This window comes from Carassius carassius, chromosome 2, assembly GCF_963082965.1.
Source record: "Carassius carassius chromosome 2, fCarCar2.1, whole genome shotgun sequence".
Classification (NCBI taxonomy): Eukaryota; Metazoa; Chordata; class Actinopteri; order Cypriniformes; family Cyprinidae; genus Carassius; species Carassius carassius.
This window is the reverse complement of record NC_081756.1, coordinates 43,540,263-43,565,078: the sequence shown is the minus strand read 5'-3', so window position 1 is coordinate 43,565,078 and position 24,816 is coordinate 43,540,263. Positions and strand designations below refer to the sequence as shown.

The following is a 24,816-nucleotide window of genomic DNA, read 5'->3' as shown; positions in this document are numbered from 1 at the left end:
AGATCTGGCCTTGGGTGCCAAATCATTCCCTGTGCTTGCGATAGTAAGTCCTGTCTGAGGGGAATCTCCCATGGAGAGCCCGTTAACAGACTGACCAGATCCGCAAACCACGGCTGTGTGGGCCACCACGGAGCCACCAGCAGCAGCTGCTACACTCTGTCCAGCCGTATCCTGGATAACACCGCTGGAATTAGACAAATCGGGGGAAAAGCATACAAGCTGGATAGCAAATCCACTCCGAAGTTCAAACCTCTGGGGACATGAACCGCTCGGATCGACAGATATCTGTTCTGAGCCCAAAGAAGAATATTTCTCGCCAGCCTGCACAGGGGGCGAGAGCGTAATCCTCCTTGATGATACAGATACGACACAACCGCTATGTTGTCGGACCTGAGTAGTACATGACGGCCGATCAGCAGATTCGAGAAATACTGGAGAGCTAGAAAAAACGCCAGTAATTCCAACCTGTTTATATGCCAACTGCGTTGTGTCGCCGTCCATACTCCGTGAGCTGGGCACCCTTGACAAACAGCGGTCAAAGACGCGTCCGTCGTGACAGTCTCTCGGGAAGCACAAATCCCCAGCCGAACTCCAGCTAGAAGGAATTCGGTTGACATCCATTGTCTTATTGACATAACACACCTCCGTGTCACCGAAATCGTCCGATGCGGAAGACAACGGGGTTAAATGTTCCCGCTTGTCGTCCACCACTGAAAAGGGCGCATATGAAGTAAGCCCAGACGGATTACAGGGGATGCCACTGCCATTAGACCTAAAAGTCTGAGGCACAAACTCACCATCACTGTGCGACCCACTTTTGAAGTGACGCACGCATGACGCGAGAGACTGAGCGCGCGGAAGAGATAGTCTTGCTGTCATCGGGCGGGAGTCCAAGTCTATTCCCAGAAGGTTATCCACTGAGAGGGAATTAAAACACTCTTCTAATGCACTCATTCGTGCATAAGTCCAGGCTGTTTAGATGATTCAGCACAAGATCCCGATGGGAGTGTGCTTGAATCTGCGATTGTGCTAACACCAGCCAATCGTCCAGGCAATTCAATACACGAACGCCCTGGAGCCACAACGGGGCCAGAACTGCATCCATGCGTTTCGGAAAATACTCGATGAGCCAAGGCTAAGCCAAAAGAAGAACACAGTATTGATACGCTTTGCCCTCTAAAGCGAATCTGAGGAACTTCCTGTGTGTCTTGTTGATCTGAATATGAAAATATGCATCCTTCAGATCGAACGTGACAAACCAACTGTTTGGTTGAATCTGAAACAGAATAGACTTTTCCGTTAACATCTTGATTTTGCTCATCTTGAGTGCAAGATTAAAACGGTGTAAATCATCACTTTTATTTATTTGACCAAAATAGCGGCTGTAAAACCTAACTCCTTCTGAGAGGGGTCTACTTTTATAGCCCCTATTCCCCGCAGAGATGCTCCTGCCGCAGCACCACAATTTGGTTAACAACCATGGGAGATTTCCACGGCAAAAGGGCGGGCCTTTCTGAACTGAATGGTGTATCCGTGACGAATTGTGCGTAACACCCATAGTGAAAATGCCGGGCAAGCGCTACTCTGCGGCCCATAAAACGTAGTGGTTTCCAAGCCTCCGCCTGCAGCGTTCCCACATGCATTAACGTCCGAATACGGAAAGCTCACAGTGTCCATAAGCAAGTAAAGCGCATGTGTAAAAGTCACTACGTTTCATTGTGTCTAATCCTGAAGCGTATCCACGGCAGAATTAAATCCAACAAAATGAACATCGGGCCACGCGGCTAGCGTGATTACGGCAGCTATTTGAGCCGTCATAAACAGGCCGTCTTAGTCAGCCTCTTGTGCCGTCCCTCAAACTCTGAAGGCTGGATTGTGCAGAGTGTCTGAGGGGGCGCCAATGATGCTCGAGGTGCCTTTGCTGCGAGATAGTCAATGTTAGTCAATGTTAGAGCGTGGGGACTGCAGTGAGAGGGTTGGATGTGCATTAGCAGTCCAACAGCACTCTCTAGTGGAGGGCACAGTCCCTGACGAACAGGAAGGGAAGCGCATGCGTCAAAGTCGCTGCGTTTTGTTGTGTATAATTCTGAAGCGTATCCACGGCAGGATTTAATCCAACGAGATAAACATCGGGCCACGCCGCTAGCGAGAAGCCGTCATAAACTGGCCGTCTTTGTCAGCCTCTTTTGCCATCCCTCAAACTCTGAAGGCTGGATTGTGCAGAGTGTCTGAGGGGGCGCTCAAGTGATAGCTCAATCCAATGATGCTCGAGGTGCCTTTGCTGCGAGACAGTCAATGTTAGAGCGTGGGGATTGAGGACAAGAGCAATTTTTTGCTGTCCAACTCAGGTTTTTGTAATGTCGGCGAGATTAGCCAAGGTGGCGCTCGACCGTTAACATCCCCGTCATAGAACGGTTCACTGCTCGGGCAGTATGTTTGGTAGCACTTAGCGCCAAAGCCCCCACAGCTTTTTCACAGCCTCCGTTAATATCTTTATTGTTAAGAACCGCCATAAAGTAAGTAAATTTGCCGAGATTAGACGCGACTCGACACGCCTTCGACGAGAATTTAGGCCGCGGCCGAGTTCGGTGCAATCCGTTCGGCTAGAGAGTTCGTCTACAGCAGCATCGCTGTATAACAGCAGTCCGCCATTTCAGCAATGGTGGTGAAACCCGCAGCGTTCGCGATGTGCGCTGATTAAGGCTGCTTCCAGGACCTCGAAACCTCTTGGTGGAGGTCCGTGAAGAAGGGTAGCGGCTCACGGGGGGGATAGTTTATTCACCACGCGGGTAACCACATTCAAAAGCTCACTGAGGAAGGGGAGGCGCGTTTCTCCTGTCCGCTTGGAGGGAGAGAACCGCATGTGCCGGCCAGAGCCTACTCTGAGTCCGAAGCCGCGGTGGACAAACATAGTTTGTAAAAGCAAATCTGCTGATTAACACACTCGAGTGGGGGAGAGCGAGCAAAGTGGAACAAACTCCAGCGCATCACTGTATTCATAGTCCAAGCTGCACACATCATCCCAAACCACCACCTCATGCAGCGTAACGGTGGAGGTTAGACGTGAGGCGACCTATAGAAAATACACTCCAGAGCACAGAACTGTAGCCGCAGGCTATCACGGAGAGAACATTGTGAGAGGCTGCTAAACGAACCTCTCATGAGTGCCTCCCCGTGATAAACCCATTATGCGGCTCTTACCTTTCGTTGACTCATCGCGTCCGCGAAGAGTAGTTGATCACTGCTCGAAGAAAAAACTGCTGAGAACGCGAGATGGTTTCCTTAGGGCACAGATGTTTCGCTTTCCTGAAGGAAAAGAAATCTGAGCGAAATAGCACGTGGCACTCAGGTATACGATGCGTACGCATGCGTAGGGCGGTGCCAATAGGATTGGCGGGATGGTATAGGGCTTCAGACATTCGTCACACCGAGAGGTGTTCCCATACGGTGACGTCATCGCAGCATCGAAGTGACCTATCAAAGGGAACTTTTGTTTTCTCTAAAAAATGTGCGTTTAAATTGCTTTTAATTGTAAGAATGCTTTGGTCATATTCATAGAGAGTGTCATTGCAAATGTGTGCGATTTCAAACACTTATGACATGTTTTATGATATAGTATTCGAATGCTGGTCTTTCAAAGTCTTATTTCGCCTAAAATGAACCATTAAAGATGTCTTAAAATAGAGCAGAAAGACTTTATTAATGTAAGTAATGCCATTGATGGTTGCATGTATTGCAAAAATATCATAATTGTAATCTTTTTCATTAACATTATCAAAGATTAATAGATACTGTAACACATGTATTGTTCATTGTTAGTTCATGTTAATTAATACATTAACTAGTGTTTACCAATGACACCTTATTGTAAAGTGTTACCTCTTAAATTGACCTTCATATGTCTTAACATGACTTTTTGCGGACATTGTCAGTGAGAAGAAATTCAGAGAAGAGACCCACTTCATGTGGCTAGAGTACTGTAATTATCTGTTTTTCTTTCTCTGACAGACTGTATTTCCCTCAACTGTAAATTTTTCAAATTGAAAAAAACTTCAAACTTTCAGGCCATGCTTTCTCAAGCCAAGCCAACCTAAATTTTTTCTTGACAAATTTATTAATTTAGTTGATGTTAATGCTGGTTATAATTTAAATCTCTTAGGTAGTTTACAGACAAAGCAAATAACATTTTTTCTAACACCATGCTATATTTAAAAATGTATTTAAAATATTGTCCTTGTATGGCTCTTCTGCCTTTCTTCAAAATGATTTAATATTGCTATAGTATTGTTTGTTCTTTTATGTAAATTAGGTGTCGTGAACTGGAGTGCATTGTCTGAACAATACAACCTGAGGTCCGGGCGTCATGTTCTCTGACCCAGTGTGTACGGTGCATTGAGATATTTAAAGACTGTCCACCTGGCTGTGTGAGGAATCGCAGGAGGAGAGTCCTGTGTGGGTTTTATCCACTCAAAGAATTTGAGGGCTACTGAGGGCTACTGCTTGACTTATTGTTTTATCAGTGATGGAGGTGAATTTCAGATTTTTTTTCTTGTGTCATGTCTATAGTCTTAATCTATATTTGTATATACAATTATATTTTTTGTTTTGCTCTTTGAAATAAATAAAAAAGATTACTGTCATCAGTTTTTTTTTTTTTGGAGACACCTTGCATAAAATGGGATGCAGACACTGAAAATATACTGTATGTAGTCCACTGAACTTAAAACTACTTTATTGGCTTAAATGTTTCACATGCAGAATTGCCAAAGCAAAAGAAAAATGTCCAAATTTATAGTAAAAAAATAGATAAACAAGAACCATAGCAAAAGAAAGATTAAAATAAGAAAGGCAGTGGCTATTTACACTAAGTCCAAATGGCTATAGATTCTATTTATACTATGTTAAATAGCAGGATTTTCTGCTATTTATATTACTTATTGCAAATAGTGGCAATTATCTGCACCTCAGTATTGTAGTACATTATAAAACAGTATATGCAATAATTACTGAGTGTAAATTATAATTTTAATTCAAATTATTAAATGGATGCCACCATATTAGGACAATAAAGCCCTACCTCACAACTTTTTTATTATTTCCTTCGTTTTTATTTAAAATAAACGCTTTTCTGATGTGATGTGATTTGAAATTTGAAAAGGGAGAAAAAAAAACTGTCAAAAGGCAGATTCGGACCCTGATCGATTGCAACAAATTGTGAACAACACACGTCTTACCATCTGCACTATTAGAGCCGACGACTGTACTTTATCTGTTGTAATTTTGACTAGCTCAATAAGAAATATAAGGTGCCATTAAAGTGTAATATTACAATATACAAAAAAAAGTAAAGTGCATGTTAATATATTGTAAGTAAGATACTACACAGATATTACAGAATACTTTAACTTTAATTCCGTATAATTTTACCTCAGATGAAACATGGTTAAACATGTTTTTTCCGTCTTTTTTTACACCTTAATGTTCTTTAATACTTTAACATTTTATTAGAGTTTTCTGTTAAGTATGAGCATAGTTTTAATGCACGCACGACGCGAAAACAACAAACGTCATCACTCAATGCAAATTACAAGCGTAGGCCTATGCGCGGTAAACACATACGTGACTGTACATACGTGATGTACATACGTGACATACGTACGTGACGTCACCGCGCTACAGTCTGCAGCGAGGGGTGTCTCCCTCTATGTGCATTATGAAACAGCTGAAAGTATAAACTGACAGGGAAAAGTGAAAATATTGTGATGTAATTCGAGACTTTGCATGATAGTTATGAAATATAGAAACTTCAACACTTCAACTTTTTGATTAAAGTCTGCTATCATTACATAACATGACCAAATTATTATTATATTTTTTTGATCCAAAAATCTTATATTAATCAATTTTTATATTTTAAATATGTAGGTTTTCTGTTGTTTTTGGTGATTTTTATTATATTTACCTTTTATTCTGGATATTTGTTTTTGTACATTATTTCACCCAAAAAAAAAAGAAAGAAAAAAACTAAATAAGTGAACAAGTAAATTCACAATTTCATTTCTGTCTCTTTGAACACCAACAGATGGCCTTGGAATTCACTGAGTGTCTCTGATGCTATCTAGTGGGGGAAAAATTACATAAAATTGCATTTTATGGTTACAGCCACTGGAGAGGCCTACAAAACCCCATGGGGATTTTTAATTTGAGCAAAACAAGTGGAACATGAGAGATGGGATTATTTTGAGGCTTCAGTTTGGTTGTTTTCAATATTCATATTTTGTAAAAAAAAATAATAATAATAATAATAACATTTAAGATTTAAGACCAATAAGTTTATATCATATATATATATATATATATATATATATGATATAAACTTATTGGTCTCCACCAGATCACTCAACAAAAGATTTTTAAATACTTAAATGACATTATTAGATTTTAAAGGACAAGCTTTTCCTGAACAGGTCAAATAAACAGAGTTATATGTGCTAGGGACATAAATGTATTATTTTACAGCACAGTTATTGTCCCTTTTTTATTGTCCCATATTTTGTTCTATATTATATTTTATATTATATTCTATATTATATTTTATTTCCATATAATCATTCCTTTTGTTCTGCATTTCATCTTCATTCATTAAAGTGCTCAACTCTCTTGTGTACATTATTTTCTAAACAAATAAATCATTTTACGTACAGACCTTATATGTAATCTATATAAATACACAGCTTGTTGGTGATCATAATTTTTAAACAATTAATCTATTCAAAATTCTATATCATCAAAATAATCTGATTACCACTCCAAGTTTTTCATTTGTGTAACAATTACCGTGATACCATATCCAGAATGTTTTTTTTTTTTTTTTTGCTGCCTTGAAAAACAATCACTGTAAGCCTGAGGAAGCTACAGTTCAGTGTTCCTCTGCCATTCGAGTGAATAATATTGACCTGCTTCAATGGCAGGCTCTCTATATTTTTAACAAGCATCTTTAAGTCATGTGTGATGCACATCATGGGATCAGATTTTCACAGACGTATTTCTTCTGACTGCGAAAAGGAGCCGAGTGGACAAAGGCTTTCTTCCCCAACTCAGTGCGGGCAAAAGGAACAGAGCGCAGCAGCTGATCATTTGATCGCAGGGAGTAAGAGTCAACACTTCTCTGTGTGATTAAAGTACAAATGTATGGAGGCAGTGATCCAAGCATAGCTTTGAAAATAAAAGTGTACCAATGTCCCTGCTTCCTAGTGACCAGAGAGGGCCATCCCACTCATGAATACAATTCACAGTGATGCGTCATGGCTCCACAGTGAGTAATGAACCTGAAAGAAGCATGATAAACCGTGTCCACCATTTGAAGACACGAAGAAGAAGCATTCATATAAAAAAGAAAGATCACCATAATCTAGCACAGATAAAGAAAGTTGCAGTGACGAGGCGCTTTTTTACTTCAAAAGAAAAAAACATAATTTATTACGGAAGAAAAACCCCAGTTTAAGTTTTAATTTCTTCACAAGTTGTTCTATGTTTTGTTTAAAAGTGAGGGAGTTATCTATGGGCTGAAATATGTGCCACTAGAAACTGAATTTGAATTGCTAAACTTGAATAATTGCATTGAATAACTGAATTTGAATAACATAATTTGAAAGTGTATTGTTTAATTTGAATCATTGCATTGAAAATCTGAATCTGAATTGTATAATTTCAAATTGTATTTATTCAAAAACAGAATCTGAATTGTGGTCTAATAAAATTTGTCCAACAAAATTTGATCCTCACTTAAAGTTAAACTCTCTATATATCTTCACATTCACTTCTCACAATTCAGATTCAGTTCTCAAATTCAATTTCAAGTTACTGAGACAGACATCCGGGTAGTTGGAGGATGAAGGAAGAGCAATCCAGCCCAGATCGATAGATCGCGTTCATTGGCGCACAGGAGCCAATCAGCACCTACGTTTTGAAGCATAGTACGTACCCACCATGAAACAAGGAAGAAGTGCTTGCCTTGCCGACTGACTTGACCACCATGGATCCGCCTGGGACAAATATGGTAATGACAATTTTTTTTTTCACGATCTAACGATCTTTAGTTTAATGGTGTAGCTGTTTTGTAGAAACGGGGGAAATTACATCTTTCTCGATGTGTTGCAAACACAGTAGCTATTATCCCACGTTTTTGTGGTTATGTACTAGCTCTGGTAACAACATCTTTGCTTGGCGTTTATTATTTCTAAGCATTTGCCTCTTCCTCCGGTGAAAATGTTGTTGCCGCCAAGTAGACTGGTCATGTCTTCAGCGTGATTATTTACGATAACTACTCCTCGTGATTGTCATTGTCAGGGTACTGCTTACTAAGAGGGAGAGAGAGAGTAGTAAGCCTGTATGTCTCACTATGTTTTGACAAGGAGACAACTCCGAAGTAGTCAATTCAACATATTTGCTCACAGATGCAATACCTTCCCATGGTCCTGTTGGGCCCAGTGCCCAACATCAAACTTTAGTATATTTTTTTAGTCAATAAAAAAAGTCAATATATTGTCGCATTTTAGTTAGATCTATCCCTCCAAGCATCCGTCTCCCCACCAGTGGATTAATGCATTGACCAGTTAGATTTAATGCTTTTTAAATTGACTGAGCTGTTACCATAAAGGCTCACTGTGCTGTGTGATGTACATTTATTTTCAACAGTACAAAGGTTTTTTTTTTGGTTGTCAGTGTTCCCATATGATTATTATTGATCAGTTTGTCCTGACCATAGCAAAATTACTTTCTCTCAAAAGTCCACCTTTTAACTTAAACTTTTATATGTGGCTTCTGTACTGAGTTTATTGTACACATTTTTACATTTTAATTTTACATTATATTTCATTCTTGTGTTTTGTCATTTCAGCAAAGCTGACTTCATTCCTTCAACTTCAAAACAAAAGTGAGCATTTCTAGGTTTGTACGCTTCTATATTCTCCTTCAAATGTAAATAACCTAAGACTCTTAAACTTTTGGGGCCAAGTACCTCATATCATGTCAAAGAATCCAGCGATCACCTGTAAGCGATGACCCTACAGAAGCAACAAAAAAGTAAATGGCAAAAATATGCAAATACTAACACACAAGAGAAAGAATAATTCACGTACATACACCACAGTTTCTGAGAAACAAGAGGAAGGTGAAAGAATTTAAAGCAATGTTTGAATGCAAAATAGACTGAGTTGAACAGATTACATTTATGTCTGTTTAATTGTTTTTATAACAACATACACATAAATCATAACTTGATTTTGAAAGATTTGTAAACCGATGCTCTACGGTTAACAATGATTTTTGATGATTCCTGCTTCTGATGTCTTCTGACCCCGTTCTGCATGATGTCAAGAAAGTCTTCCAGCATACTGTACTGTATATTACACAGGCAGAGAGGAAATAATTATTGTTATTATATTACATTACATTTTTATATTTTTCTTTACCACAGAAGCTCTGTCCCGAGACACTCTGGAGCTAGTTGAGACTGATGATTCCCCAATCTTCCACAATGGACTTCACATAGGATGAACTGTTTCCAGTTTCAGCAAAACAGCAAGAATTCATTGATGGATGACTGCACCTTAGAACTCTTCACTAACACTGCCTGCATCACCTGGGCCACAGAGAAAACAATGTTACTGCCTTTACATAGCACAATTAACCTTTAACCTTACAGCTGAATCAATGCAGTAACACTGTTAACTACTATTGACATTGTACCAAATGTTCAAACTGAATATACAGAGGAGAACTGGTCCCCAGTGTTTTTGATTAGTCTGGTTTCTCCAAAGGTTTTTTACTCCATTATCTACATCTTGCAGATTTTTCTTTATTAACCACTGTTGCCTATGGCTTGCTTGCTGTATGTATGAAGACTAAAGCATTTAGCACCAACTATTAAAATAGTGAGGGTGTTTTTGACCATATAGACACAACAGTATGTCTTTCTGTAAAGATTCTTTGAAATGTTATGTATTTCGAATACTGTATAAATGGCTTACATTGATAGTGTGCATATTGCTTGAACATTTATATGTAAAAAAAAAAATCAGTAGAATTATTATAATGTCCTTTTTATGTACTGTGTTATATGTGTTAAACTCAATTACAATTGTAATTTCTGTCATCATAATTTAAATAGTGTGATAATTACTGTATGATAGTTTCTTAAATAATAGACAATCAGTAATTACAGTACATTAACTGCCTGTAAGCAAAACCATATATAACAACGTAATTAATTATTACACTTATTACAACCACTGGCATGGCACCAACATACCAAAACTCACTGGTTAAATCTTATGTGCCCTCCAGAAGTTTGCGCTTTGCAAGTGAACGACACCTCGTGGTGCCATCCCAAAGAAGTTCAAAATCACTCTCACTGACCTTTTCCTAGACTGTGCCCAGCTGGTGGAATGACCTCGTGATCTCTTGTCACACCGGATCCATGGTGGTCAAGTCAGTCGGCAAGGCAAGCACTTCTTCCTTGTTTCATGGTGGGTACGTACTATGCTTCAAAACGTAGGTTCTGATTGGCTCCTGTGCGCCAATGAACGCGATCTATCGATCTGTGCTCGATTGCTCTTCCTTCATCCTCCAACTACCCGGATGTCTGTCTCAATAAGTTGAAATTGAATTTGAGAACTGAATCTGAATTGTGAGAAGTGAATGTGAAGATATATAGAGAGTTTATTTTTAAGTGAGGATCAAATTTTATTCGGCTACAATTCAGATTCAGTTTTTGAATAAATACAATTTGAAATTATACAATTCAGATTCAGATTTTCAATGCAATGATTCAAATTAAACAATACACTTTCAAATTAGGTTATTCAAATTCAGTTATTCAATGCAATTATTCAAGTTTAGCAATTCAAATTCAGTTTCTGGTGGCACATATTTCAGCCCATAGTTATCAATCAAGACACCAAGGTATTTATATTCATGAACCACCTCTATAATATTCCCTTCAAGAGTAGACAGTATTGGAACAGTCTGAGGCACCATTGTAAAATTTCATGGTAGTGCTTGGCCTGCTCAGAAATCAGGTAACACTTCCTGTGGGCTTTGATGCCACGCAGTCAAACTGAAACATATGCAAAAACATTATATATATTTATTATGTATATATAAATACACACACATACAGTATATATTTTGAAAATACGTCTATATTTATATTCATATAATTTATATTATAAATATATTTAATATATAAACTTAACATATTTTTCCTAAAATATATACATGCATGTGTTTGTATTTACATATACATAATAAATAAACAGTACACATACATATATGCAAACAACTTTTATTTTGTATGTGATTAATCATGATTAATCGTTGACAGCACTATTATTATTATTGTCAGTCTATTGCCCTTGTTAAAAAGAAATACAGCTTAGCATACGTGTAAAAATTTTACTTTTAATGAAAATAATTTATTTTAAAGAATATATTTAAGTCTGAGCTGAATGTATTTTTTAAGACTATTGCATATTTAAACTTAAACTGAAAATGTGCTTGTGTATATATATATATGCTATTATTTCAAATTAAATGAAATTGCTTTTTTGACCCACTAAAAATGTACTTACAGTGGGTAAGGAAAGTATTCAGACCCCCTTAAATTTTTCACTCTTTGTTATATTGCAGCCATTTGCTAAAATCATGTAAGTTAATTTTTTTCCTCAATGTACACACAGCACCCCATATTGACAGAAAAACACAGAATGGTTGACATTTTTGCAGATTTATAAAAAAAAAAAAAAAAAAAAAAAAACTGAAATATCACATGGTCCTAAGTATTCAGACCCTTTGCTCAGTATTTATTAGAAGCACCCTTTTGATCTAATACAGCCATGAGTCTTTTTGGGAAAGATGCAACAAGTTTTTCACACCTGGATTTGGGGATCCTCTGCCATTCCTCCTTGCAGATCCTCTCCAGTTCTGTCAGGTTGGATGGTAAATGTTGGTGGACAGCCATTTTCAGGTCTCTCCAGATGCTCATTGGGTTTAAGTCAGGGCTCTGGCTGGGCCATTCAAGAACAGTCACAGAGTTGTTGTGAAGCCACTCCTTCGTTATTTTAGCTGTGTGCTTAGGGTCATTGTCTTGTTGGAAGGTGAACCTTCGGCCCAGTCTGAGGTCCTGAGCACTCTGGAGAAGATTTTAGTCCAGGATATCCCTGTACTTGGCCTCGTTCATCTTACCCTCGATTGCAACCAGTCGTCCTGTCCCTGCAGCTGAAAAATAACCCCACAGCATGAAGCTGCCACCACCATGCTTCACTGTTGGGACTGTATTGGACAGGTGATGAGCAGTGCCTGGTTTTCTACACACATACCGCTTAGAATTAAGACCAAAAAGTTCTATTTTGGTCTCATCAGACCAGAGAATCCTTCAGGTGTTTTTTAGCAAACTCCATGGGGAATTTCATGTGTCTTGCACTGAGGAGAGGCTTCCTTCGGGCCACTCTGCCATAAAGCCCCGACTGGTGGAGGGTTGCAGTGATGGTTGACTTCCTACAACTTTCTCCCATCTCCCGACTGCATCTTTGGAGCTCAGCCACAGTGATCTTTGGGTTCTTCTTTACCTCTCTCACCAAGGCTCTTCTCCCCCTGATAGCTCAGTTTGGCCGGACGGCCAGCTCTAGGAAGGGTTCTGGTCATCCCAAACGTCTTCCATTTAAGAATCATGGAGGCCAGGCCACTGTGCTCTTAGGAACCTTAAGTGCAGCAGAAATTTTTTTGTAACCTTGGCCAGATCTGTGCCTTGCCACATTTCTGTCTCTGAGCTCTTCAGGCAGTTCCTTTGACCTCATGATTCTCATTTGCTCTGACATGCATTATGAGCTGTAAGGTCTTATATAGACAGGTGTGTGGCTTTCCTAATCAAGTCCAATCAGTATAATCAAATGCAGCTGGACTCAAATGAAGGTGTAGAACCATCTCAAGGATGATCAGAAGAAATGGACAGCACCGGAGATAAATATATGAGTGTCACAGCAAAGGGTCTATTCTTAGGACCATGTGTTATTTCAGTTTTTCTTATTTAATAAATCTGCAAAAATGTCTGTCAATATGGGGTGCTGTGTGTACATTAATGAGGAAAAACAAATAACTTAAATTATTTTAGCAAATGGCTGCAATATAACAAAGAGTGAAAAATGTAAGGGGGTCTGAATACTTTCCGTACCCACTGTAAGTACATTTTTATATGAAAATTTCATAATTGCTTCTATTGTCTTTGAAATATGGTTAAATTGTACTGCTGAATGTAATGAAAGCATTTATGGTAAACTAAAATATATTTTAATGTCATTGAAACTTGTATATATATATATATATATATATATATATATATATATATATATATATATATATATATATATATATATATATATATATATATACACATTACAAAAGCTTGACTGTGTCTAAAAAGAGGTCTGAAAGATTTGTTGTAGTTGAGGATAAACATATATTACTGACAGAAAAGCTACCTCTCTGTCGAGCTGGAACTGCTTTCTTGGAGCGAGAAGGATGGCCATATCCAGACTGGAGGACACTAAAGCAGAGCACTGACAGCAGAAGCTGAGACTGTGCCATGGTCACAGCCGAAAAGTCCCAAATACAGACGACTGGTGCAAATCACTGAGAGAAATGTGGATAAGTCTTACAGTTTTCTCCCTTTTTTACTCTCAGGCTATTGGCTTGACATTATGCGTTTTTGTGTACCTAAAGGGAAATGAAATGCACCTTCAGTCACAACAATCATTGCCCTGTGTCCAGCCATTCATAAATATTTACTTGGGAAGCACATGAAATTAATTTGGGAGTTTACCCATTCATATCCCAACAAGAATAATTAAGGTATTCATGTTTCAGTATTTCAGTCTTTTGTGAATAAATTCCTTGCTTTTGACGAGTTTGTTATAAAGTGATTCATAAAAAGTAGATTTTGAATAATTATTAGATTTTTTGTTTTTATTTGAGAATGAGTTTATCTTTTTAAAACAAAAATAAACACATTCAATGGGAGTGTGTTTAATTATATTTGCTTATAGCATTCATCTTTTCATTAATTTTTTTTTTGTAATCCTGCAAATTTTCAGTTTTTATCATATCATCTGAAACATTTCAAATAAAAAAAATGGAATTAGTAATAATGTAATAAAAATAATCATAAATGTCAATAAGAACAATCAAATGTATTAAGAATTTAACTAATTTAAATAATTTTCTAATATAATTTAGTACAGTTATAATATTTCGAATACAAAAATATAATGTTTTACTTAATAATAAAGATTTAATAGATCATTCTCAATTTTTTTTTATTTTATATAAGTTTAATTTGTTTTAACCAGAAACATTGAATAGATAATCAACATTAATTTAACTTCAAATAAAATGTTTACATTTTAATTTTATTCATATAAAATGATTTAATTTTATTTAAAAGTTTTATTTGTTTTAACCAGAAATGTTGATAACATCAAATAATATAAACTAAATTGAATTGTAATAATTTAATCTAAATTAAAGATCCATATATTTTGAATCATAAAGACCAATTACACCAAGTATTAAAGAAACTGGTTGTTCATAAACATGTCTTGAGGATATGAATAGCTTCATATTGATTTTAGTTAGAGTTGGAGACAGGTGTCACGATCATTAGATGGAGTGCCCATGAGCTTCAGTAGAGGGCACTCCAGTCAGGACCATTCCACCCATTCACCACCAGTTTTCACTTGGACACTAGCACCTCTCAAACTGTTGCACCACACCCGAACTACATTACCCATGAGTCACTGCATCACAATCACCCTGCCACACCTGCACCTCATTCATCAGCCAATTTGCTTGCCACACCTGCACCTCATTTACACACACACATAAAAGCAGCACACTCACTCTCACTCACGGCGAAGTCTTGTTTAGCCAGTCTGACATTTCCGAGCGTTTTCCCTGTGTTTATTATTCCTGTGTTTATTATTCCTGTGTTTTGACCTTTGGACTGTTTATTCCGACTCTGATTCTCCGCTGCCTATCCCGATCCCTGCTTGTTTCTGATTACGATTCTGGTTATCCCTGACACACCTGACGCCACTCCTGATCTCTGCCTGTACAGACCGTTCTCATCCCAAGGCGTCATGTACTGACCCTTTTGACATTTCGTCAACATCCTACGCACATGGCACCCTCTAGCGTCAATATTAGAAGCAGATAAAAATGGGCCAGAAGGCGCCTCCTAGCGGTCTAACCCTAACCCTCACCCTAACCCTAACCCATAATCTGTGTCTCATATTGACGCTAGAGGGTGCCATATGCGTAGGATGTTGACGAAATGTCAAGAGGGTCAGTATATGACGCCTTGGGATGAGAATGCGTTAGCCTGTATGACCATTCTGTTTAATAAATGCTGCATATGGATCCGAACGCCTCCGACTCCTTGTTACAACAGGCTGTTGATTGGGGAAGGTAGTACGGTTCTCAGCCAATTTTAGTCTTTGAAACACATGACATGTGCCCTGCAGATCATTTAGACTCCTCTTTTAAAAAAAGGAGAGGATTTTGACAGAACATTTGCACATTTCATGAAGATGCATCACAAATAATATAAACATTTTTAATGTACTGCACGAATTTTCCATGCAATAACAAAAAATAGGAACTGAAGCTTTTAAAGCAATATGAAAGCACACAAACTTCTAAAAGTATTAACTTCATTGAAATGATGATATTTAAAGGAAAAATTCATTCGTAAATATCAGTACTTCTTTCATGAACTCTTATGCTAAGGAGACTTGAATTTTCAGTCAATTATCGTTTAAATTTCAGGCAACACTTCACAATAAGGGCCCATTAATGCATTAACTAATATGAACTAACAATGAGTAATACATTTGTTACATAATTTATGATTCTTTGTTAATGCTATAGGTAATAAAAATGCAACTTTTCATTGTTATTGTTAGCTGAGGTCCAACAAATAATATTACTGATACAGCATTTGATTTGAATAATGTTTTTGTAAATGATGGAATGAACATTAACTAAGATTAATAAACGCCTTATAAGTATTTTTAATTGCTATTGTTTGTTTATTTTAACAAATAGAACCTTACTGTAAAGAGTTACAAAATTGCAACAGTTCCTCACATAAAAAAATAAATAATAATAAATATAATACGTATATTGCTGAATAATGATACATAATACTTGTTTGTATTTTATTTTTTTCCTTTTCCAGCTTAAAAGCTTCAATCCCAGAAATCCTTCAAAATGTTGCAGCAGGTAATCTTATAGATAGCTTCATTGGTGGTTAAAAGTACCTTTTCAGATAAATCAATATACGTGGAACAATTTAATTATTCTGGCAAATATTTCCATTACTGCAGTGACAGTCAGAAATCCATGGGAAAGGCCAAACACATTTATATCAGATTTTTGAATAACAAAACCTCGAAATGGCCACTGACCGCAATATTTTCACCCGAAAAGTGCAAAGTGTAGCTTTGTTAATTTCCACAATGCCTTCTGTGAGAGTAACCTCTGGGGTTACATTTGTGTCTGTCATGTTTCAATCAGTGTTATCACTTCTGCTGCAAAAAAATCAGATAGGAGACTTGAGAAATGTTATTAGGTCCATGTGCATAACAGCATTTTAATGGCATAAAGACCAAATCATACTCCATAGAAACAATCTCCACAACATTTTATTCAGATTGCACGTGTTTGCAATCTACCACAACATAAAAGCACATCTACAAATTAAAACTACAAGGCAACAATATGCTTTAGTGTGTCTTGAGCTGGGATCTACTAACACATCAGTAATGTAGTGCTTTAAGTCTTTAAAACAAATCTCAAAAAAGGTGGTGGGCCTAATTAGAAAGTGGGTGATTATCAGTCATTCCATTCTTGCTTAAAGGAACTGTTCACCCCAAAATGAAAATTAGCTAAAATCGTAGCCATCCAAGATGAAGATGAGTTTGTTTCTTCATCGTAACAGATTACATCACTTCCTCATAAGTAGATCCTCTGCAGTTGAAGGGTGCCGTCAGTATGAGAGTCTAAACAGCTGATAAAAACATCATAATAATCTACAAGTAATCCACATGACCCCAGTCCATTACCTAAATCCGCATGTTTGTAAAAAGTCAACAATTTTGTATGGTTTTGCTTTTGTATTTTGATTGCTTATATTGTTCTCATTTGTAAGTCGCTTTGGATAAAAGCGTCTGCTAAACGATTGAATGTAAATATATATGTATTGTTAAATTTTTTTGGCCAATGTTGATGGTTTAAAGTTAAAACATTTTCCTTACAAACACACAGCTTTTCAATTTACCTGATAGACTGGACTCGTGTGGATCACTTGTAGATTTTCCTGATGTTTTTATCAGTTGTTTGGACTTTCATTCTGACACTGCTGAGCAAGTGATGTTTTGCAAAATTTCTCCAAATATGTTCTAATGAAGAATCAAACTCATCTACAGCTTGGAGGGTAAGTTATCTTTTATTTTTATAAACTATTCTTTTAATGTAAAGAAACACAACTCAAAAAGTCATGATCAATTATTATCAGACTGGCTTTTTGGTAAATATCCTCTATAAAGCCAACTAATTTAATTATTAAGGAAGAGATGAATAAAAACAGTTTGTGGGGGAAACATAGCATACACAAGCACCAACACATAAACACAACTAATAAAACTCAAGAACACAACCACAGTTTTCATTTGTGAGGTATATGTAGGCCAGAAAGATTTTAAATCATTGAATATCTTTGACATCAAAGTGTCCATGAAATACAAAAAGAAAAACTGACAAGCCTTCTGGTCCTCAGGCACTAAGATGCATTTTATTTATTTGTTTGTTTGTTTACTGTTGGTTACTAGTTTGAAAAGATGATCAAGAAGATACTTAACATCAGAACATTTACTGCTGATTTACTGGGAAAGCTCATCAAAAACTTTACTCACCACCGGTCCACTGTGTAGAAAAAAGCAGCATGAACAATCTGCGAAATATCTCCAATTCTGTTCCATAGAAGAAAGAATGTCTTACGGATCTGGAAAGACGTGAGGGTGAGTAAATTATGACAGAATTTCAATTTTAAGGTGATGCATAATACTGTAGGGGCTACATTACATATAGTAGCTGATCATGACAACTCATTTCATTGTCTTTCTAATGTGATTTGGGTAACGCAGATGCTCTGAACAGATAAACAGTGGCACGCTAAAAATGTGCACGCCAAATAGTCAACCGCATGACAACAATGGGCTAACGCTTTACCTTCTCCATCCCAACCCATCACAAACATGCGATGCACGTTATCATTCTTCATTATTTAGGCAATGCAAAGGAGCATTCTAAGGTCAGCTCAATCTATAGCACTTCTGGCATAATGTTGATTAGCACAAAAATTTATTTCCACTTTGACCCGCTTTTTCTTTACAAAATGGTTGGGGTGAGACACTTATAAGGCCCTATAGTGCCAATCTGTAAATTTTGCAATACTCACTGCTTCAAAGAGTATAGTGAATGTAATAAATATGCGAGTTTACATGATTTTAGTGTGAACAAATCACTTAGTAAACTTTTAAGCGTGAGGTTAAATTCAAAAAAACTTTGTTGTGACGACAACATAAAGCCTCGTAATGTTACACACTGGGACAATGATTGTGCTTATCGCTGACATTTAATGCCTCGTGATGTGAGTGTGCATGTGCACACTAATGCGCAAAAGCATAATTTTCGGTTTGATACGCCACGTTAAAAACTGGCTAACCAATGAGATTGGCGCTTTTGTTCACATGCCTGGAGCTGCTGAAGTTACAGTAAAACACGACTTGGTGGCACAAACCGGTCTTGCCGAGCACACTTACGGCAACGACATACGTAACGACAAAGAGGAAATAAAAACGTCGGCGATAAGCGCGCCCGATAATCGTCCCGGTATGTATGAGGCTTTAATTTTGGACTTTGACTGTAGTCATCTGTCAATCCACTGACTCACGGGGTCAAATAAAACATCCCAAAGGCTGCAAAAAGCTTCCACGAAAAGTCAATCCTACAATAACGTTTTGGTCTAAAACACTGTAACAATTCAACACTGCACTAAGAATGGCACTTCAGTAAAACATGAAACAACACACTTAATGTTTTGTGGTATTTTTGACTGCACTGTCCAAAACTGGCAAAGTTACAGACAAACAATAGACTGAACACATCTCACACACACAGATACGTTTCACTATGACACGGAGCTCAGCACAGGTTCATGATAGTCTCTGGTGGAGTCTGGCTTCACTGAATGAAGGGCATTCGCTCTTTGTTTTCATTGTCTCCCTCTTGCTCCTCTTCCTCCTCACCTGCCTCACTGGTCTCTGTGCTGTCATTGGCCATCTGAAAGATAAATCAAAAATATTTGTGTTTTAAACATGGACTGACATATATATATATAATTTCTAATTTTACATTTTAAATTTACTAATTTTAGTAAATTAGAATTTTGTGTACTGAAATAACCAAAATGAGACTTAAATTAAATTAATAAAAAGGGAAAAATAAAAATAATAATAATAAATTAAATATTACTAAATTAATAAAAACTCAAAGTTTTAGTTTAACTATCTCTTAAGGGTCCTGAGCATGGCCGTAGCCAGCTATGAGGTCACCGAGGTCCGGACCTCAGTAAATTTTTCATGTTGGAAAATAAAATTTGTTCTCTGATTGACTAATTTGCTGCTAAACTCCTCATATGAATGTCTGTGTGGCAGGGGGGGGCGTGGTTTAGCGAAGTCTGCAGTGGGAGAGAGAATCAGGAGACGAGCGGTAAGTGAGTGGTTTGGGCAGAAATTATCATCACCTGTTTCTTGTTCTAGTAATTGGCGTGGAGAGAGTTTAAAACGCCAGGAGAATCGGAAGCAAGCGAGAGAGAGACGGACTGCTGACCCAGGCCGGAAACGAAAACGGAAACCGGAAAGAGTAACCCGGAACTAGCGCTGGCAGAATAAGAGTCACCGTTTGGGTGTTTGTAACTTTTGAGTTCTTTTTATTTTATAATAAAACTGTCAGCAGTCCCGCCGACCCCTTTGTCCTCTTCCTTCCAACCAACGAACTTTGCTACACTAGTGGCGGGCCATTTGGGACAGGCAGCAACACTAAATCGCCTCATGGCCCATTTCTTTTGGCCGGGCATTCATGACAACGTGTGCAGGTGGTGCGCGTCTTGTCCGGAATGTCAGTTGGTAAACCCACCGGCCGCCCCAAAAGCGCCTTTGCGCCCTCTTCCCTGAATGCAGGTCCCCTTGGAGAGAATTGGTATGGACCTCATCGGGCCATTAGAGCGATCGGCACGAGGACATCACTTTGCATTAGTCATAGTTGATTATGCAACACGATATCCGGAAGCGGTGGCCCTCCGCAACATTTCCGCTAAAAGTGTTGCGGATGCCCTGTTTCGTCTTATCTCCCGGGTGGGGGTTCCAAAAGAAATCCTCACTGATCAAGGCACGGCGTTTATGTCACGTACGCTACGCCAACTGTACGGATTGTTGGGTATTAAGTCGATTCGAACTAGCGTCTATCACCCACAAACCGACGGCCTGGTCGAACGATTTAATCGCACACTTAAATCCATGATCCGTAAGTTAGTTCACGAAGACGCCTAAAATTGGAATAGGTGGCTAGAGCCCTTGTTATTCGCTGTGCGAGAGGTCCCGCAAGCCTCCACGGGGTTTTCCCCCTTCGAGCTTCTCTATGGACGCCAGCCCCAGGGGGTGCTCGACGTACTGAGAGAAACTTGGGAGGAGGGACCATCTCAGGGCAAAAACGAAATTCAGCATGTGCTGGACTTGAGAACAAAACTCCACACATTGGGGCGGCTATCAAGAGAGAGTTTGTTACAAGCCCATGACCGCCAAAGCCAGCTGTATAACAGGGGAACTAGGTTACGCAAATTTGCACCGGGAGAGAAAGTACTTGTATTACTCCCAACGTCGAGCTCCAAATTAATGGCTAAGTGGCAGGGACCGTTTGAGGTCGCACGACAGGTCGGAGATCTCGATTATGAGGTAATACGGTCCGATAGGAACGGGTCCCGTCAGATCTGCCACCTCAATCTTCTTAAAAAATGGAATGAGGCAGAATCAGTGATCTTCGCAACAGTGATTGGCAGAGAGGATGATGCTGCAGGGGGAGATCACCTCTCGCCGTCCCAACTCACTGATTTAACGAAATTGCAGGCAGAGTTTGCCGACGTCTTCTCACCCCTACCGGGCCATACTAACCTGATTCAGCACCATATCGAGACCGAGCCGGGCGTGGTAGTTCGCAGCCGGCCGTATCGTTTACCTGAGCACAAGAAAAAAGTAGTTCAGGCTGAATTAGGCGCTATGCTTGACATGGGGGTAATAGAAGAATCTAATAGTAACTGGGCGATAGTTTTAGTTCCGAAAACTGACGGCTCAGTCCGTTTCTGTGTAGATTACCGCAAGGTGAATGCTGTGTGGAAATTCGACGCGTATCCAATGCCGCGGGTTGACGAGTTGCTTGATCGGCTGGGCGCGGCTCGCTTTTATTCGACACTGGACTTAACAAAGGGCTATTGGCAGATCCCCTTGTCTCCATTGTCCAGAGAAAAGACCGCTTTCACAATGCCGTTCGGATTACACCAATTTGTTACCCTTCCGTTTGGCTTGTTCGGGGCCCCAGCTACCTTTCAGCTCCTCATGGACAGGATTCTGCGGCCCCATGCTGCGTATGCGGCTGCCTACCTAGATGATATCATTATATTTAGTAATGATTGGCAGCGGCATATGCAGCATCTGAGGGCTGTCCTGAGGTCGCTGAGGGGAGCAGGGCTCACGGCCAACCCAAAGAAGTGTGCGATTGGGCGGGTGGAAGTAAGGTATCTGGGCTTCCACTTGGGGCATGGGCAGGTGCGTCCCCAAATTGATAAGACAGCTGCTATTGCGACCTGCCCACGTCCCAAGACCAAAAAGGATGTAAGGCAGTTCTTGGGGCTGGCGGGATATTATAGACGGTTTATTCCTAATTATTCGGACCTCACCAGCCCTTTGACTGACCTTACTAAAAAGGAGGTGCCAGATACGGTCCAGTGGACGGAGCCGTTTGTCCTCTTCCTTCCAACCAACAAACTTTGCTACAGTCTGCATGTATAATTCTGAAAGTTTAGTGCCCGTAGTATGAAAATGATCGCTGCGAGACGCTTCCGAAGTGAACGAGTCTTCAGAGAGTTGTGAGCAAGACACTGCCTCCGTGTTGCCAGATCCAGCTATTATAAGCGTTTTTTTTACTTGTTTTTCCACTAAATTTAACACTTTAGAAAGTTACATTTTGTAGTGATATGCTATTTACACGAAGTGTAAATATCTATAGATTCTATTTATACTATGTTAAAATAGCAGGATTTTCAGCTATTTACTGTATACTACTGCAAATACTGTAGTGGTAATTATCTGCACCTCAGTATTGTAGTACATTATAAAACAGTATGCAATAACAACTTATTGAGGACAATAAAGACATTTCTACACCTACCCTTGACTTTTTGATTATTTACTTTATTTTCATTGAAAATAAATGCTTTTCTGATGTGATTTGTAATCTGAAAAGAGAGAAAAAAAAAAATCGCCAAATGGCAGATTTGGACCCGGGTTGATCACATCAAAATATGTTTGACACACGTTTGACCTTTTGCACCACTGGAGCTGACTGTCAGGTATTGTCTTTTGCAATCTTGACTACCCAAAAAAATAACACGTTTGGTGGGAAATATGTATGTTTGCATGAATAATAAACAACTGATAAAACTAACCACCCCATAAATATAGTATTAACAAACTTTGATGCAATAAATAGGGTATGATTTAAAAATGAGCATCCCTCTAAAAACATCTACATTTCTGTCTCTTATCAAGTGTTACAGTATATAATTATTCGTATTTATAGGGGTTATTATAGCACTATTCTATAATAAGGAGGTTATTATAGAACCCCCCTGGACCTCACTAATTTTCAAAGCCTGGCTACGGCAATGGTCCTGAGCTAGACATTATCAGCTGTTCCTTCAAAAATCTTCCATATTTGAGGAGAAACATCTAAGACACAGAAGATCAAGGCTGCTTAGCTAAAAGATCAACATCTACACAAAAAAATCTTCTGGGAAGGGAGAAAATTGGAGAACATTTTTTCAAATGTTCTTCTTCCGTTGCTCCTCTAAGAAATTCCCAGGTTTAAGTGAAGACACTAAAGGTAGATTTCATGAAAGCATGCTGTTGTAAGCCACAATTTCCACAGATTGTCTGAGAACAGCGTCATAAGGCGCAGTCTCCATGGAAACTGTTGAGTCGCCTGACTCTTGGATCACTGTCATAATTCAATTTTATGTTCCTTTTTTTAAGTTAACAGGTGTATTATTCTGATCTGCCTTTGTGCTCCATAAAAGATCATTTCTTTTCTCTCACACAGTTTTGGATACGCTGAATTAAATAAATGATGTTAGAAAACTGAACAATGCAAGCCATTATGAAAACTGAAAAATGAATGGGCAGCACCAATGGTTGACATGAAATTATAATGTTTTGCTCGCGGGTCTTAGGATGACTCACTCACCAAAGGCGTGGGCGACTTTTCCACGTCCAAAATCAGCTTCCCTATGTTTCCTCTGTCATGGATTCTCTGCATGGCTTCCTTCACCTACAGGTTAACAAGAGCAATAAATCACACACACGCACAAGACCTCATTAAGTCAAACAAATGTGCTTTTGATCTATCTCATACAGTGATTCTTAAGCTCCAAATTGCCTCATGTCAAGTGTGAAGTGCCACAGACAAGACTAAAGGAGGCAGCAGTCTCAATCAGAAATCAACCCAATCAACTCTACTTCAGCTTTGAAATCCTCATTGTTCAAACCTGTATGATTTTATCTCTTTAGTGGAACTCAAAAGGAGAGATTTTTTAATAATTCTGTTGGTCGCTAAGTTCTCCACAAACTTCCAATGAATGGCGACTACAGCTTCTAAAAGTCATGAGTGCAGTTCCTATGATTTGTGCACTACATTCTGCCTTCTGAAGCCTTTGTCTGAAGAACAGACAGAACTTTAAGTTGTTATTCGTTGATAATCTTCAGCTCTTCCCCAAGTGGATTTGTGAGGCTCAAAATAAGACTTATTTCACAAACAACTATTATATGACTTTGGAAGACTTAGAAAATAATGCACAGATTTTGTAAATGACTTCTTTTGTGCCATTGCATCCATTTGGAAAGCTACAATCCCCTTTCATTTCAATTCTATAGGAAGGAACAATCTCCTTTTGTGCACTAAGAAAGAAAACTATATGGGTTTGGACCACCCTAATGGATGGAGCACACTAGATTTCATAGATTTTCTCCCTGGTTTACAGCCTGGACGAGGCAACGCCAACTACTGAAAGTCAAGGCCAGTCTGCGGATTTTGGACTGTTGGAGTTGACAGATTTCAGAGAAAATTGCCACAGTCTATGATGGACACAGACTCTGATTTTTAACTTCAGTCTATGATTTCATCCAGTCGGCAGACATAAAACATGTTTAATATTTTAAAACACATATTGTTTTGGTTCTTAATATTATGAATGTTGAAAACAGCAGTTTTTGCTGTTTAATATTTTTGTGGAAACGGTGATGCATTTTTTAGGATTTTTTGATGAACAGAAAGTTCCAAAGCACAGCATTTATTTGAAATGGAGGTTTATTT

At 38.5% G+C, this 24,816-nt stretch overlaps 1 protein-coding gene across 1 annotated transcript in view; it reads right to left on the bottom strand.

The window, feature by feature from the left end:
* Positions 1 to 18,800: 18,800 nt before the first annotated feature.
* vat1l (vesicle amine transport 1-like) overlaps positions 18,801 to 24,816 on the bottom strand; it is a 41,615-nt gene continuing 35,599 nt past the window's right edge. The window contains exons 8-9 of the mRNA XM_059504425.1: positions 23,692 to 23,775; positions 18,801 to 19,458 (exon numbers count right to left, since the gene is read on the bottom strand). Of these exons, the coding sequence (XP_059360408.1) occupies positions 19,360 to 19,458; positions 23,692 to 23,775 (183 nt within the window). The 3' untranslated portion in view covers positions 18,801 to 19,359. The remainder of the gene's footprint in view (positions 19,459 to 23,691; positions 23,776 to 24,816) is intronic.